At 49.7% G+C, this 16,975-nt stretch overlaps 1 protein-coding gene across 1 annotated transcript in view; it reads right to left on the bottom strand.

The window, feature by feature from the left end:
- The window catches only part of LOC143833830 (uncharacterized), a 59,501-nt gene that overhangs the window by 31,367 nt on the left and 11,159 nt on the right, over positions 1-16,975 (bottom strand). Inside the window, 4 exon segments of the mRNA XM_077330054.1 lie at positions 2,994-4,522; positions 5,767-5,893; positions 6,082-6,239; positions 15,402-15,585. Coding sequence (XP_077186169.1) covers positions 2,994-4,522; positions 5,767-5,893; positions 6,082-6,239; positions 15,402-15,585 — 1,998 coding nt within the window.

Below are 16,975 nucleotides of genomic sequence, written 5' to 3'. Positions count from 1 at the left end.
AAGCCCCCCCCCCCCCGTGGCTTGCTCTCCACGGCAGTGTAGTTTGTGTAGTTACTTTCTGAGCTTTTCTGAACCTCCAACACTTGGCTTTTGAAGACCCTCAGCTGTAGAGTGGGTGTGGCACATGGGTTTAGAGCAGTGAACTCTCTTCTCGGGACTTGGGGTTCATTCCCCACAGCTTGACATTCAGACAACTGGGTGACCTTAGGCTAGTCACGGTTCTCTTAAGAGCTGTTCTTGCAGAACAGTTCTCTTGGAGCTCCCTCAGCACCCGCCCCCACCTCACATGGTGTCTGTTGTGGGAGAGGAAGGAAAAGGTGCATCTAAGCTGCTTTGAGGTCCCATCTGGTGGGGAAAAGCAGGGCATTCAAAAAGCAGCTCTTCTTCTACACGGATGTTTCTCCCTTCTATGGATTCTCCGAAGGACATGGAAATCTGGTCTGTGCCTCAAGCTCTTGCCACCAACGGATTATTTAGGAGGTTCCTCCATTGTGGGGACTCCTCCGGGATTCCACATCTGTAATTGCACAGCTCATCTGCAATTTCTTCCTGTGAGATCGATTGGAGGGCTTCAAATGTGGCTGAAGTTCCTTCCGCCAGCCAAGAACTTTTACCATTTCTTCCTAGTTAGGGTTTATTTTCTGGGGAGATGCAAGCATTCTGCAAGAGTTTGTAGAGGAGGAATGCTTTATGGAGTCTGTTGTCTTTCAGAAAGAGTGAAATAAGAGGAAAACTCTCTTCATGCACTAAGCAGTTCCATAGTTTCTCCGTCTCTCTGTGTGTTCTTAGATGCTGCCAAAGAGTTCCATGCTGGCCCTTCTATCTCTACCATCTCTACGCGGGCCCTTCAAAAGGATTTCCCTCCGTCTGGGCTCTCTAATGCTCTAAAAGAATGCTCTTTCCACACAACGAGCTCTCAGAGTACCTTTATTGGCATAACAATGATTTTAAAAAGGTAAAATGGTACAGCCAAACAGCGCAACCAAACGACATTCACAATCCCCAGCAACACGCAAATGTTACAAGGTGGCCATATCGCGATCCGCGGTCCACAGTGGGCTCACAGAGGTCCGCTCTTAGCCGGAACGGGGTTCAGATTTAAGCAATTCAACCTTTGTATTGTTAACAATACCTTGGCTACTTCTCGGACCATCTCCAGATCACTTTCACCCAGGATTTCATGCATGGTGTCCTTCTCGTCTACACGAGGACATTTCTGTTTTCTCCAGTATTTAGCTAGTGATTTTTGCAACTGGAGAAATCTAGGGCACCCCATCAATAGGTGATATAAAGTGTCAGGTACACCACAGCCTCTTGTGGCCAGACTGGTAAGGCAGCAGACATGCAGTCGGAAAGCTCTTGGGGGTAAACGGTAATGACTGGGGAAGGCACTGGCAAGGCTACCCTGTAATGAGTCTGCCATGAAAACGCTGGAGGGCGTCACCCCAAGGGTCCCGGACATGACCCGGTGCTTGCACAGGGGATACCTTGACCTTTACACCACAGCCCATGAAGACACAACCAGTCCAACGCCCTGCAGTTCCCCTAGGATCTTCTTATTTGCAGCCTCCAAAAAAAAAGGGGTAGCCTAGGAGATTGAAGGAGTTTGGTGCTGCATGAAAGTGTGTTTTGACCCAATATCAAGAGGGGGTTGTCCATTTACTTCTTTAAAGTGACCAGCTTAACTTGCTTAACTCCAAAATTTATGGGTATTTCTGCCGTGAGTTTCCCATCTATTGTATATTTGGCAAAAGTTATTGCTATAGAGATTCTTAATCAAAAAGAGTAAAATCTGGTCCATTTTAAATTTTCTCAGTAATATTGTCAAGCGTTGACCGGTCCCCGGTGATAAAAAGCTTGGGGCCCACTGATTTACGGGATGCTAGGGGGTTTTAAGAATTTCAGAATCTCATCTGGTTCTCCTTTGTGAGGGCGATCTGGCTGCGACATCTGTCACCCCATTGATCGCAAGGGTAGATTCAGCTGACCTGGCTGGCTAGGCGGGTGTCTCCTACCTCCCTAACGCTCATTGTGCGTCCCTCCTTAAGCTGCCGCTCGGTGGAACAGGACGACCATCCCAGATAGAAGGAGCGTACCGTTCTTCGGTCAAGGGAATACGATAGCTGCGCTCCCCAGCTAGAACCTCCAAACAAGCTCAACGAGCTCCCAAAATGTTTCTTCCATGTTAGTCTCTACTCTGGTTCGGCCTCCCATGGAGTCCTGTGTTCAGTTTTGGGCACCGCAGTTGAAGAGGGATGTTGACAAACTGGAGGGGGTCCAGAGGAGGGCAACTAAGATGGTGAGGGGTTTGGAGACCAAGACGTAGGAGGAAAAACAGGGGGAGCTTGATCTGTTTAGCCTGGGGAGGAGACGACTGAGAGGGGATCTGATAACCATCTTCAAGTATTTAAAAGGCTGCCATGTGGAGGATGGAGCAGAGTTGTTCTCTCTTGCCCCAGAGGGACTTACCAGAACCAATGGGATGAAATTAATTCAAATTCAAAAGAAATTCCGTCTAAAAATCAGGAAGACATTCCTAACATTCAGAGCGGTTTCTCAGTGGAACAGGCTTCCTCTGGAGATGGTGGGCTGTACATCTTTGCAAATTTTTAAACACAGGCTGGAAACCCATCTGAGTGGCAGATTTTGTGAAGTTTCACGGGGGTAGCAGGATCTAGTGGATGAGCGATATGATTGTCCTGCATAGTACAGAGGGTTGTACTAGATGTCCCAAGAGGTACCAACTCTATTATTCTATGATTCTATAGTCCTTAGGCTCTGCTGAAGATGGCGATCAAAGCTGAATCTCTCTCCAAACTCTGAGCATTCAAATGGCTTCTCCCCTGCATAGGTTTTCAATGGAGTTGAAGACGATTACTCTGATAGAATCTATTTCCACACTGTGAGCGTTCAAAAGGCTTCTTCACTGTGTAAGTTCTCTGAGACTGAAATTCTGAATAACCATTTTTCCAGGCACCAAATATTTAATAGGCTTTTCCCGTGTGGGTTTTCAGGTGGCACTTAAGATAGCGGCTGTGAATGAATCTCTTTCCACACTCTGAGCATTCGAAAGGCTTCTCCCCTGTGTGGATTTTCAGATGGCGTTGAAGATGGCTGCTCTGATGGAATCTCTTTCCACACTCTGAGCATTCAAAAGGCTTCTCCCCTGTGTGGATTTTCAGATGGCGTTTAAGTCTGCACCTCTGACGGAATCTCTTTCCACACTCTGAGCATTCAAAAGGCTTCTCCCCTGCATGGCTTCTCAGATGGGACTGAAGACCATAGTTCTTACGGAATCTCTTTCCACACTCTGAGCATTCAAAAGGCTTCTCCCCTGTGTGGATTTTCAGATGTTGTTGAAGATGGCTGTTGCCAGTGAATCTCTTTCCACACTCTGAGCATTTAAAAGGCTTCTCCCCTGTGTGGGTTCTCAGATGGTACTGAAGACTGGTAGACCAAGTGAATCTCTTTCCACACTCTGAGCATTCAAAAGGCTTCTCGCCTGTGTGGATTTTTTGATGTTGTTGGAAACTGCTGCTCTCATGGAATCTCCTTCCACACTCCGAGCATTCAAAAGGTTTCTCTGTGTGTGTTTTCAGGTGCCATTGAAGATGGCTGTTGCTAGTGAATCTCCTTCCACATGCTGAGCATTCAAAAGGCTTCTCCCCTGTATGGGTTTTCTGATGGTATTGAAGACCGCTGCTCTGACGGAATCTCCTTCCACACTCCGAGCATTCAAAAGGCTTCTCCCCTGTGTGGGTTTTCACGTGGCGTTGAAGATAGCTGTTGCTAGTGAATCTCCTTCCACATGCTGAGCATTCAAAAGGCTTCTCCCCTGTATGGGTTTTCCGATGGCATTGAAGACTGTAGGTGTGACGGAATCTCCTTCCACACTCTGAGCATTCAAAAGGCTTCTCCCCTGTATGGGTTTTCCAATGGTATTGAAGACTGTTGCTGTGACGGAATCTCCTTCCACACTCTGAGCATTCAAAAGGCTTCTCCCCTGTATGGGTTTTCACGTGGCGTTGAAGATTGCTGTTGCAAGTGAATCTCCTTCCACACTCCAAGCATTCGAAAGGCTTCTCCCCGGTGTGGGTTTTCAGATGGCATTTAAGACTGCCACTCTGAGTGAATCTCTTTCCACACTCTGAGCATTCAAAAGGCTTCTCCCCTGTATGAGTTTTCCGATGGTATTGATGAGCGCTGTTTTGACATAATCTGTTTCCACACTCTGAACTTTTAAAAGTTTTCTTCCCATTGTGTTTTATTTGGTGTACAAGAAGCTGTGATCTATTTCTGAAGTACTTTTTACTTTGAATCGGTTTATTTGAATTCATTATACTGTGCTTCGGAAAACGTACATTAAATGTTCTCATACTTCGCTTCTCACCCATAGGGACAATTTTCTTTGAGTTAGGCCTGTCTTGGATCCTGACGTTTTCTTTTAATTCTTCAATGTTAATTCTTCTTGTCATTTGCTGATGGAGTTCCTCACCCTCTCCGTTCCCCTGATCTTCCACTCCTGGAATAAACAGAGAGATCCTGTTAGCGCCTGGGGTGGGGTGTCTGGCCAGGTGCAAAGGCATCTATGTGGCTGTATCAGGAAAGAACTGATGGCCCTTCGGCCTCATCCAGCTTGGCTGACCTTAACTACCCCTCCACCTTTCCCAAAACTGCTAGCATTTAAGACTCCCTCACTCCCTCAAGAGCCACACCTGAGGTCTTCCTCTGGAGTTTCTGAGCCTCGAGATCTGAAATGTTGCTCAGAAGGGAAACAGAGATCCCCTTTGGCTATTCCTCGCCCCTTCCCTTGACAAGACTGGGAGGAAAGCTCACTCTGAGCCCCTTCCTTTGGGAATGAGCTCTGCTCATGGCATTCCCTTGAGGAACTCTGCAGCCTTCCCTTGGGTGCAATGCCACTCTCCTTCCCCCCCACAGCCTCTCTGGAACATCTCGCCTCCTTTGCAGAAAGAGAGGGAGGGTGTGGGGGGGGGGGAGCAGGAACGGCACAGGGCCTGAGCGAACTCCCTCTCTGCCTCCAACAAAATTCTGAAGATTTGTAAATCAGGGAAAGACTTCACCTTTGTCAGAATCATTCACTTCAAACTGGTCTGTTCCTATTTCCAACACCGCAAAGAAGGGGCTATTTTTAGCATTTGTTTTTCTCTAATCTCCCAGGTGAGTCTTAAACCTAAGTAAAGAATATTGATTAAAGGCAGGATAATTATTCATTGGGTGCATTAATGGGAACCAAGTCCAAGGACAGCTGTGAGCAGGTAGGTGTTTTAGTGGCAAATTTCTGGTTCTGCCCTTTCTGCCTGGAATCTGCCTGGCATCTCAGTGAAAAAGGTGGACTGTAAATAAATGACAATAAATTACCAATTAAAAGGGATCCCTTCCCAGTCACAGGCAGTGTGGACGTTGGGGATCCCCAAGGCGGTGGAAGGCTGCGTGGTAAACGCTGGCAACAGTGAAGTAAGGATCTGGTCCCCTCCACAATCTCGCCTCCTCAGTCCAGCATCAGATCTTGAGGGTCTCCGGCAGGGGCCTTTCCCTTCAACGCCTACCCGACCCTTTTAACTGGAGATGCTGGGGATTGAACCTGCGGCCTTCTGCATGCCAGGAACAGGCACTGCCAGGGAGCAGGAGCCCCTCCACAAGTTATAAGACCATCCTCAAAATGCTGTATTTCCCTTAAATATATTGCTTCATGTTTCACCACAATGACGGCAATTTGCCCCTTTGACTCCTAGGAAAGGTCCTTACCCAGAAGGGCCACACTCTCACAGTTCTCCAGCATGACTTCCCTGTGCAGAGCTCTCTGGCCCGGATCCAGCAGGGCCCATTCTGCCTCGGAGAAGGAGACGTATACGTCCTCAAAGGAGAAGGGAGGCTGAAAGGAAAAGCAGATTTCCCTGCACACCAGGCAGAGATGGCACAAGGGGAGGGAAGGCAGAGGATGCCCGGCTTGGCTTGGGCAAAGGGAACGGCATTCAGAGGATCTCCCCCGGACCCCTTGGACAGATGCAGGCACAAGAGGCCCCCTGAGAAAGGAGGCTGGGCCCGGCCTGTCCCTCCTACCTGGCCTGGATGGGATGCAGCCCTTTCCCCATTTCGGAACAGACGACAGCTCAGCGGAACCTCTCTGCCTGGTTGTAAGACAAAGGAAGAAGGAAGGGGGTTGGCATGTTTGTTCCGCTTCCAACGTATTTCAGACTTCCATGAAATCTGTGTCTGTTCTGGGGGGAAGGAAAATGGGGGCTGGAATTGATGTCGCATGAAATGTCACCGTCACATTAGACCCAGACGTAACTGGAGCACATCTGGACACTCAAGGAAAGTGTAATGGGAAAGTGTCAAAATCATGTACCCACAAGCTTTTGCCCTGTCTTTTTATCTACCTTTGGTCTTTATACATTTTTGTGTAATTAAATACAGGAGTTAAGGTCGTTGCAGCAATAGCTTGCATAAAGTACACAGAGAGTTCACGTGGACTGCATGAGCCATTAATCTTTGGACTGGGAACAGGTTATTTCTTTGACCCTAAGGCTCTGGCTGGGCCTGCCCAACTTTCATTTTTGGGATTAACACTGGAAGAAAAGATTCTGGAGTAATTTGCCCCCAGACTGAGGCTCAGGGGGACTGAGTGGTCTCTGATATGATGCAAGAACAGGCCCACAATTTGTCAGTCTTAGCAACAATTCAGAGGTCCCTTGTTCATTATACTTTCAACAAAGAGATTTTCTTCACCAAGTCGTTTATTGGGAGCTATTGAATGGACTCTCATAATGAGTTTTATGAGTGTGTAAAGGCTTGGGAATTTCACAACGGCGTTTTCATCCAGAGACAACATTAACAGGCCACCAGATCTGTGGGAAGCCCCTCCCAAAGCCCCTTCCCAAAGCTCCTCATGATGCCAGAATTTAGCCAACATGCCTATGCCAGCAGCTTTTTTCCTCTAGAATCCTAGCGAAACATCAGTTCCTTTGGGTAACTCCAATCCAAACAAAATATATAGGAACTAGTAATCAAGCCCGCTATACCTGAAATACAGCGGGTGCTAGCGGGGCAGTGCGCGGCCCCCGAGCAAGGGGGTCACGGTGAGCCGTGCTGTGCGCGGCTCACAACTGGCGGCGTACCGGCGGCCTGATGAGTAGGAGGTGCTTTGAGCCTCCCGACGCGTCAGGCCACTGGCAAGGGAGCTCCCTTGGCAGCGGGCGGACAATCAGAGTTGGCCCCTTCCTCCGATTGTCAGTCCGGAGGAAGGGGCCAATTGGCACCCTTCCTCAACACAGACAGAGCCCGCCCTAACTCCTCCCGCCCAGCCTTAGCGAATCATTTAGTCTGCGGCGCCGCGGGCGGTTTTAAGATTGTCCAGGCTATTCCAAATCAATAATGGATCTTTTTATTTCTTCTTTTTATAAATCAAAACCATCCAAAATCATAACAGAAATAAATCACAACCAAAATGGGTTTCTAAATCAATAATATCCCGTTTTCCCAAACTTCCTCAGTGATTGTGATCCTGTACACCAGTGGTCCCCAACCTTTTTCCGGCTGGGGACCGGCGGGGCAACTGCCCTGCCCGCAGAACGTGCATGTGTGCCCCGCCCGCGCAGCAGGCATGCGCGGCGCGATGCGCAGCCGAAATCGCACATCCATGGCTCTTTCGGCCATGCACCAAAGTGCCGCGCATGAGCGATTTTGGCCGCGCATGCGCGCTGCACACTGTGGCCCTGATTCCCTCTCAGCTCATCATGCTCTTAGGTCTCAATTAGCCACACCTAAGCACTAAACATTTCCAATCGGCTGTTCCAAGGGGCAGGAGACGAGGGAGACAGAAATAGTTTTTAATTCATCTAAGCGCCCTTTGTCAGGGGTACAACAGGCTGTATTAAATAAGGGGTTGTCATTTGTTCCACAATACAGCTTGCTGGGGGGTAAAAGGGTAATGACTGGGGAAGGCACTGGCAAACCACCCCGTCTTGAGTCTGCCATGAAAACGCTGGAGGGCGTCACCCCAAGGGTCAGACATGATTCGGTGCTTGCACAGGGGAGACCTTTACCTACCTTTACAAATACAATGCACTGCGCACCAGAGTTAACTTATTTAAATTAGTATGATCATTAAAGTTGAAGAATTATTTTTCCAACACTGGTCAAATTGCTCAGATTAGGTTTCGAATCAAATCCGAATTGATCCCCACCCGGGAATCTCATGAGACTTACACCTCTGAGAAAATAGTATTAAGGGATATTTATTTATTTTTATTTATTTATTTAGATTTATATACCGCCCTCCCCGAAGGCTCAGGGCGGTTTACATTAAAACTAACCAACGATACATGAAACAGTCTTCGTTAAAACATACAGTAAATAATAACAGTGGTTGTAACCATATAACAGAATAATGTAACAGTATAACAGTATAATAAAATAATATAACGATGGAACGGTGCAATACCACAACAGGTCCAGAGCGCTCTGGTGGAGTTCTGGGAGGAAGGGGGGAGAGAGGGGGGAGATGGGGGGAAAGGGGGAGCGGGGGCCCTTCATTCGCTGTTGGTTGTGCCTGGTCTCAACCAAATGCCTGGTGGAGGAGCTCCTTTTTGCAGGCCCTGCGGAACTGTTTAAGCTCCGTCAGGGCCCTGATCTCCTCCGGGAGCTCATTCCACCAGGTGGGGGCCAGTACAGAGAATGCTCTGGCCCTGGTCGAGACCAGGCGGACTTCTTTAGGGCCAGGGACCATTAGCCGGTTGGTGGCGGTGGAGCGCAGAGCTCTTTTAGGGGCATAGGCGGGGAGGCGGTCCCTCAGGTACACTGGGCCCTGACCGTGAATGGCCTTGAAGGTAATTACCAGAACCTTTAGTCTGATCCGGAATTCAACTGGCAACCACTGCAGTTGGTGGAGAATGGGCCGGATGTGGGACCTCCACGGTGTTGCTGTGAGGATCCTGGCCGCTGCGTTTTGGACCAGCTGTAGTTTCCGGGTCAAGGCTAAGGGCAGGCCTGCGTAGAGCGAGTTACAGAAGTCCAGTCTAGAGGTGACCGTCGCATGGATCACTGTGGCTAGGTGTTCCGGGGCCAGGTAGGGCGCTAGTAGTTTGGCTTGGCGGAGATGGTAAAATGCCAGCCGCGCTACCTTTGTGATCTGGGCTTCCATTGTAAGGGAAGTATCCAGAATCACGCCTAGGTTCCTGGCGGAGTGAGCCGTGGAGAGCTGTACTCCATCCAGGGCAGGCAGGCACGCTTCCTCGCATGGGCCCTTCCTACCCAGCCACAGGACCTCCGTCTTTGAAGGATTGAGCTTCAGACGACTCTGCTTCAGCCATCTCGTCACTGCTTCCAGGCAGCTGGCTAATGCTTCTGGGGGGGAGTCAGGGCGGCCATCCATCAGGAGGAAGAGCTGGGTGTCATCGGCATATTGATGACAACCCAGCCCAAACCTCCGAACCAGTTGTGCGAGAGGGCGCATAAAGATATTGAATAGGATAGGAGAGAGGACCGCTCCTTGTGGGACTCCACAAGTAAGTTGACGACGGTCTGATGTTTTGTCTCCAATTGCAACCCTCTGTCTACGATCCCGGAGGAAGGAGATCAGCCATTGGAGGGCTGTCTCTCGTATTCCGGCATCGGTGAGGCGGCGAGCTAGAAGCTCATGATCGACTGTGTCGAACGCTGCTGAGAGGTCTAATAATATCAGCAGTGCCGACCCGCCTCGGTCCAACTGGCGACGGAGGTCATCCGTCAGGGCGACTAGCGCTGTCTCTACCCCATGGCCAGGCCGGAAGCCTGACTGGGATGGGTCTAGGACCGAAGCTTCTTCCAGGTACTCTGTTAGTTGGTTTGCGACAGCCCTTTCAATCATCTTCCCCAGAAACGCTAAATGCGAGACGGGTCGATAGTTGTTGGGCTCTCGCGGGTCTAAGGATGTTTTTTTCAGCAGTGGGCGTACCACAGCCTCTTTTAGTCCCTCCGGGAATTCTCCCGTTGTGAGAGATAGATTGATTATCTCCCGGAGGGGGCCCTTTATCCTTATGTCCGCTGTTCTTAGGAGCCAGGATGGGCAAGGGTCTAGTGGGCATGTGGTTGGCCTCGCTGTTGCTAGTATCCTGTCCACTTCGGTCAGCGTGAGTCGTCTGAAGTTACTCAAGGTATTCTCCAAAGACGGCCAAGGGGCCTCTAGTTCACTTTCTATATCTAAGGTTGGAGGGAGGTCATGGCGGAGTGTCGAGATTTTATCCGCAAAATGACTCGCAAATGCCTCACAGCTGATATCCAATTTGCTACTGTTTTGTTGCCCTTCAGCCAGGGCAGTAAGAGACCGAACTACCTTAAACAATTGAGCCGGGCGTGAGTCTGCGGATGCGATGGTAGCCGAGTAAAAATTGCGTTTCACTGACTTCACCGCCATCTCATAGGCCTTCATCTGCATTCTATAAGATGTTCTCGAGGCTTCGTCACGAGTCTTCCTCCAAACTCGCTCTAGCCGTCTCAGTTCCCGTTTCTTGTTGCGAAGCTCCTCGGTGTACCAGGGGGCCCGCTTGAGACGGGGCCGGAGAGGGCGTCGGGGGGCTATCTCATCAATGGCAGCCAGCAGTCTGTCATGCCAGTCGCTGACCAGGCCATTGAGAGAAGTGCCAGGAGGCATTGGCTCCCGCAGAGCATTCAGGAATCCAATTGGATCCATAAGTCTCCGCGGGCGAGCTAAAATTTGCTCGGCGCCCAACTGAGGTGGGAGTGGTAGCCATAGCCGAGCCTTCAGGGCATAGTGGTCTGACCATGGCACGGCAGTTGCCGTGACCAGATCCACATTCAGACCTACGCCGAAAATAAGATCCAGGGTGTGACCTGCTTGGTGGGTGGGGCCAACAACAAACTGCGAGAGCCCTAGTGTCGCCATGGTTGACACTAGGTCCTGCCCAGTTCTAGAAGACGGCAGCTCAGCATGGACGTTAAAGTCCCCCAGGACTAATAGACTGGGAAACTGTAGCGTCCAGGCCGCCACCGCCTCTAGCAGGGCAGGCAGGGCATCTGGTGGTGCATTGGGCGCGCGGTACACTAACCAAATGGCCACGCTCTCGGTTGATCCCCATCCGAGGCCAACACATTCAATGCCTGGTATTGATGGCGCAGGAAGGGCCCTGAAGGAGAAAGCCTCTCGGATCAGGATTGCCACCCCTCCTCCCCGCCCCGCTGTCCGGGACTGGTGGAGGACAGAAAACCCGGCAGGGGCTAGATCTTTGAGGGCGACTGTTTCGCCTTTCCTGGTCCAGGTTTCTGTCACGAACGCCAGGTCCACTCTTTGCTCTGCAAAATAGTTTTGCAGGGTAGAGGTTTTGTTGTTTATTGACCTGGCGTTGCACAGCATCAGTGTCAGAGGCGGGTTATTCACCTTTGCCTCCACCCTAGTGTCGCGAGGGATGGGGCGGAGTCTGGAGGGAGCCCGTGTATGGTTGATTTCCGGGCCCCTTGGTCGCCGCCATCCGCTGTCTCTGCCTCTGCCCCTTATTGTTGGGATCCCTGACCCTTTCAGGGCCCCCGCTTTCTCCCCTTCCTCCGTTCTTTCAAATATGATGGGCTCCATGGACACTGTTGGTTTTAGTTCTTGGTTTTGCAGTTTAGCTAGGGTTGTTGCCCACCCTGGTTCTGTGCTTATTGCTGGTTTCTAATGTAGGTGTAGGGTTTTGTGTATCTGTGGAAGGTTGGTCCCGATCGCTATTTATAGCCTCTCAGGACTTCCCAGTTCCAATTGTGACAGTTATGTGCTATGTGTAGGATGTGTATCTGGAGGGGTAGCCCCGATCGCCTGTTGCGGCACCTCAGGGTTGCCCAGTCCAGGGTGTGTGGTGTATGTGTGGCCTCTGTGTTATTTCATGTTGTGATTTGGGACTGGATGTTTGTGGGTTGGGTGGAATTGGGTTGGACAGTTAGCGTTGTTTGGCAAGTGGAGGGTGGGTTGTTAGGTATGGTCTGAATTAATTAGTTGTTAGAATTGGTTGATTGGGGTGGGTTTGGGTGGTTCAGTTGGTAGTTGGGTAGTTCAATTGGTTGGTGGAGTTGATTGATTTGGGGTGGCTTGGGTAGTTCAGGCGATAGTTGGGTAGTTCAATTAGTTGATATAATTGATTGTTTGGTAGAATTGATTGTTTTGGGGTGGGTTTGGGTAGTTCAATTTTAGGATTTAGTTGATTAATTGGTGGAATTAATTGTTTTGGGTGGGTTTGGGATAGTTAAATTGATGGTGGGGTTGTGGTAGATCAGTTGATGATAATTGTTCGGATGGGTAGATGGGTAAGGTGTTAATTTAATTTGGGGTCAGTCAATGGTCAGATGGGTTGTCGTTAGGTTGAGGGTTGGGGGTTAATTCTTCTCCCTTTTTTTATAATTCCTGTGCATAGATTGTTGTCTCTTTCCCTCCCTTTTAAAAATTTTTCTCCTTTTTCTATTCCCCACCACCACCCCTGCTCTTTCCCTCCCCCCCTCTTTTTTCCCCTCCCCTTTTCTGTGCACACCACAATGTTTCCACTTGATTCTTCTCTTAGTTTGTTTGAAGTTTTCCCCTTATTCTCCCCCTCCCCTCCGTTTTCTGTCTGTACAGTTTTTCCCGCCTAAATTCTTCCCGCTTTTTTCTTCCCGCCTAAATTCTTCCTGCTTAATTTCTAATTTCCCTCCCCTTTGAAATAGGCATCAACCTTAGTCAGCTCGGTTAGTCCGTTTGATTTCCCTTCCCCCTTCTGAGAATGTCTGTTTGTGCCTTCTTCCCTCCCCCCTGCAGATGGGATATTTATGGCAATCCCCCCCCCCCCAGGATTTGGTATTAATCTTATTCAGTTCGTTAGTCCGTTTGATTTCCCTTCCCCCTTCTGAGAATAAATAAATGGTCCGTTTGTACCTTCTTCTCTCCCCCCTACAGATGGGATACTTATGGCAAGTCCCGTTTCCCCCCCCCCCCAGGGCTTGGTACTTCTCTTTCTTTATTGTTCTGCAGGTGAGTGTTCCTTTTCCTTTCCTTCTTCTTTCTTTTCTGTTTGCTTCTTTTCCTTGTCGCTCGGCTGTAGTGCAGGGTCGGCGATGGGCAGGCAGCAGCAGCAGAGGGTCAGGCTTTGTTTGGTGGTGGTTGGGCACGGGTGGTGGACACGGCGCAGCTATGGCGAGACGGAATCAGTAGAGGTCCAGGCTCCGTTCCTGCGGGGTCCTGGCTTTGATCGGGCAGCAGCTGTGGGCTTGAATGGAAGGCGAAGCGTGGTAATGGCGTCCTGTCGACCTTCGGCGGTGGAACAGCCGCAGCAGAGGGTCCGGCCCCGTTCACGTGGTGGCCGCGGTGCTGATGGTGGGCGTGGCACAGTAGCAGCGGTCAGCTGTGGCTGAAGTCCGGCTCCGCTTGGGCGGCTGCAGGAGGGTCCCTCTGCAGCAGGCCGTTTCCCGCAGCGACGCTGACAGGCCGCTCTAGTGGATCTGCTGGTCGGCTCTCCCTGGCTGTTCTCAGCAAGCTCCAGGTTCCTCCGGCCGTGGGGCTGTTCAGGCTTGGTAGATGGTCAGTAGGCAGCCCCAGCACAGTCCTTGATGGCAGTCCCGGAGGGCTTTGTTGTTAGCCAGCCGTTGTTGTTTTCGTTTGTTTTGTTTTGGTTGGTTTTCTTACCGTTTCTGTTTTTCTTTCTTTGGTTCTTCTTATCTGTTCTTGTTTCTATTTGTAGTGGTTTTGTTGTTTCGATTCTTTTGCGTTTCTTCAGATATCTGTAGTTAAATTGGTGGGGTTCTTTTTGTTTTTGTTTCTTTTTTTAGAGTGATCAATTCTGGTTGCTTTTTGGCGGCTATTTTTGGGCTGGGCCTGTTTAGTTTCAGGAGCAGTCTGATTTCATGACTGCTCCAGCCGCCCTCTTGGAGGGAAAATTCTCTTGGAGGGAAAAATATTAAGGATTTAGAGTTGCAACACAAACATTACAAAATCAATCTAACCAGGGCAGAATTTCAAGCTACAAAATGATCAGAACATGATTATTAAACACGCAGATAAAGGTGGAGGCAGGCATTGTTGTCATGGATAAGTGTGAATATCATAGGGAGGTTATGAGACAGTTGTCAAATGAAGAGCGGTATAAAAGAATTGATTGGCAAAGAGTTACATCTACATCTAGACTCATTAAAGCAGCTCCCCAGGAAGGTTTATGTTTGGATTTCATTTCCAAACCAGAGGCAGAATTCCTGTTGAAATCCGAGTACAAAGTGCCACACTTTTACATTCTACCTCAAATCCATAAAAAGGTCACTCCAGTACCAGAGAGGCCTCTTGTAGCGCAGTGTGGCTCAGCTTTGGAACCAGTAGCCAAATGTTTGGACTTTCGTGTAAAGGCATTATTACCAGTTGACAATAACAGTATACTTAGGGATACCACACATTTTATTAACAGTATTAACACAGTGAGGGTTCCACCAGCGTCTATTTCAATGACCTTGGATATTAATGCTCTTGACACTAACATCCCACACAGGGAAGCGAGAACTGTGGGGGAGCGCCTTCTTGAGCCCGGAGAGAACTGTAACCCACCCACGCATTTCTTCCTGGATGGGTTAGAATTGCAGTCCACGGACATCTGGAGGGCCGCAGTTTGACTACCCCTGGTCTAGCCAAGACCTAAGAGCATGATGACCTGAGAGCCCCTGTGATAATTAATATGGAGCAATGAAAACATTCAGGCAACATTATGAAGGTACGTTCTGATATTTAAATGCTATAATTAGGTGGTAATCGGTGATTTTGGTTATATTATTTATTATAACATTATCATTTTTACAGGATCACAATCACTGAGGACGTTTGGGAAAACGGGACATTATTTACCTAGGAACCCATTTTGGTTGGGATTTGTTTCCCTTATGATGATTTTGGATGATTGAAAAAGTTTTAAATACTAAAAAAGAAATAAATAAAAAGATCCATTGTTGATTTGGAATAGCCTGGAGAATTCCTATATATGTTGCTTGGACTGGTCTCTCCTGGGGAAGCCTGCCAGCCGCCCTTGTAAGGATGGCCACGGAAGCCAATGTTTTCCATCATTCTGGGGCCCCAGACACGGATCCTCAGAGCTCTGCTCCCCCGGAAGGTGGAGAATCCCCTTATTCCCCTGCCTGAATAACCATGCTGCGGTTTCTCGACCCGTCCTCTTTGGAGCAACCTCTTATAGAAGGGAGGTCAAATATAAATATTTTAAATAATGGGGGGAATGGCCCTCCGTTAATGTCTCCTCTCCCTTTAGAAGCATCTCAGTTAGTGGCCACTGAGGGATGCAAATCAACTCTCTGTTGTGTGAAGAAACATTTAATTCTTTTCCTGACCTGGACTCTCCACCCATCAGGCTCACAGTGTGCCCCCATCACATCCAGGCACGAGGAGTCCTTACCGCAGGAGAGGGCATCTTGGACAGGCTCCACGGCCTGCACCCCCTGCCCCTGCTCCAGGTGAGCTCCTTCCTCCTCAGGGAATGTACCTTCCACCTGCACAGCCTGCACCCTCTGGCCTTCCTCGGAAGGAGCTCCTTGCGCCTCAGGGATTGTAGCTTCCATCTTCAGGGATTGACCCAATGTCTGAAAAGGCAGCGAGGGAGAGGGGTAAGAGATGGAAGAGAAGAGACCAAGAAATGGGTCCTGCCCCACACCCAGACTCCATCAGCCGACCTGGTGAGTTGTCTAGAGGGGGAAGAAATTCGCTTGCAGAAGAGGCTGCAGAAGGAGACGGTTAGATCCAGTTCAATGTGCTGATGGACAGCTGGCAGAATACGCCCCCAGCTGAGTTGGCCAAGTGTCTGGAGGCCGTGACTGGGTGGCTCTGCCGTCTGTACGTCAATAGAGGCTCAGATGACAAAGGTAACCCAGTGGGCATTTTCAATCTGCAACCGACAAAGCTACTAGTGCCCTTCCCGGCACCGGAAGCCCTTGCCACAGTGATCCACGTGACCATCACCTCCAGGCTGGACTACTACAAATTGCTCTACGTGGGGCTACCCTTGACCCTGCCACGGAAATTGCAGGTGGTGCAAAATGCAGCTGCCCACGAAGCCGTTAGTTGACTGATCCTGACAGCTGTATTGCCCGATAGATACGTGCAATGGAGAACACCCCCCCTAGCCGTGGCCCCCGAAATGTCAATGGGAAAAGCACCTGACTGGAATCTCTTGTCTAGTTCTTCCCAAACCTTTCCTGGCTAGATAATACGGGCCTTTAAATAGATTTAGGCAGAGAATCTATGACCCCATTCCTCGGATTCCCAGCCATAGATAAGTTTTCATCTCTCCTGGCTGTGCTCAGCCTTGTTCAGACCTGAGAAGGATCCCAGCCTTGATCCTTTACAGAATCTCCAAACACCCCCATGCCTTACTTCCAAGAAGACCGTCTCAGACTTCAGCTGCAGGGCTTTCCCCAGGGGTTGCCTATCCTGCTAGAAGAAAGCCTTGCCTCTTCCACACACACCCCCCCCCCGTGTGGCTCAGCCTCTCCAGCAAAGGGCTCTGTGAATCCAACTCTTTCAGTGCTGCAGACCAGTGAAAAAGGCCTCCTGCCCTCTCTGGGAGGTCCTCCAGCCAGGCTTGCATCAGCCATGCCTTGTGCTGCTCAATGGGTCTTCTCTGGAGTAACGCTGGGAAAGGAGCCTGAAGCTGAGTCCGGCCTCCCAAGGCCTCCATCTCGCAGGAGGATCCAAAACGCACTTGGGGGAGGGGGCTGGGCACGGCTGTATGAGGCTCCTCTTTAAATGGGCTTTCTGTGGCCCCGAGGACAGTAAACGCAGCAGGACCTCCAAGGCTACCACAAAAAAACACAATTCAAGTGATTCCTCTGTCTGTAATGATGGGATTAATAACACAGTTGTAAAGTAGGCTGTTAAATATCCATTTTGGATGATGAACGCTTGGACAAATGTCTGGCAGGGGATCTTTAGGACAAGGCCAGAGCTCCTTACTTGAATTAAACCTACCTGGAG

The sequence above is a fragment of the Paroedura picta genome, chromosome 3 (assembly GCF_049243985.1).
Source record: "Paroedura picta isolate Pp20150507F chromosome 3, Ppicta_v3.0, whole genome shotgun sequence".
Classification (NCBI taxonomy): domain Eukaryota; kingdom Metazoa; phylum Chordata; class Lepidosauria; order Squamata; family Gekkonidae; genus Paroedura; species Paroedura picta.
This window is presented reverse-complemented; position numbering and strand designations above follow the sequence as displayed.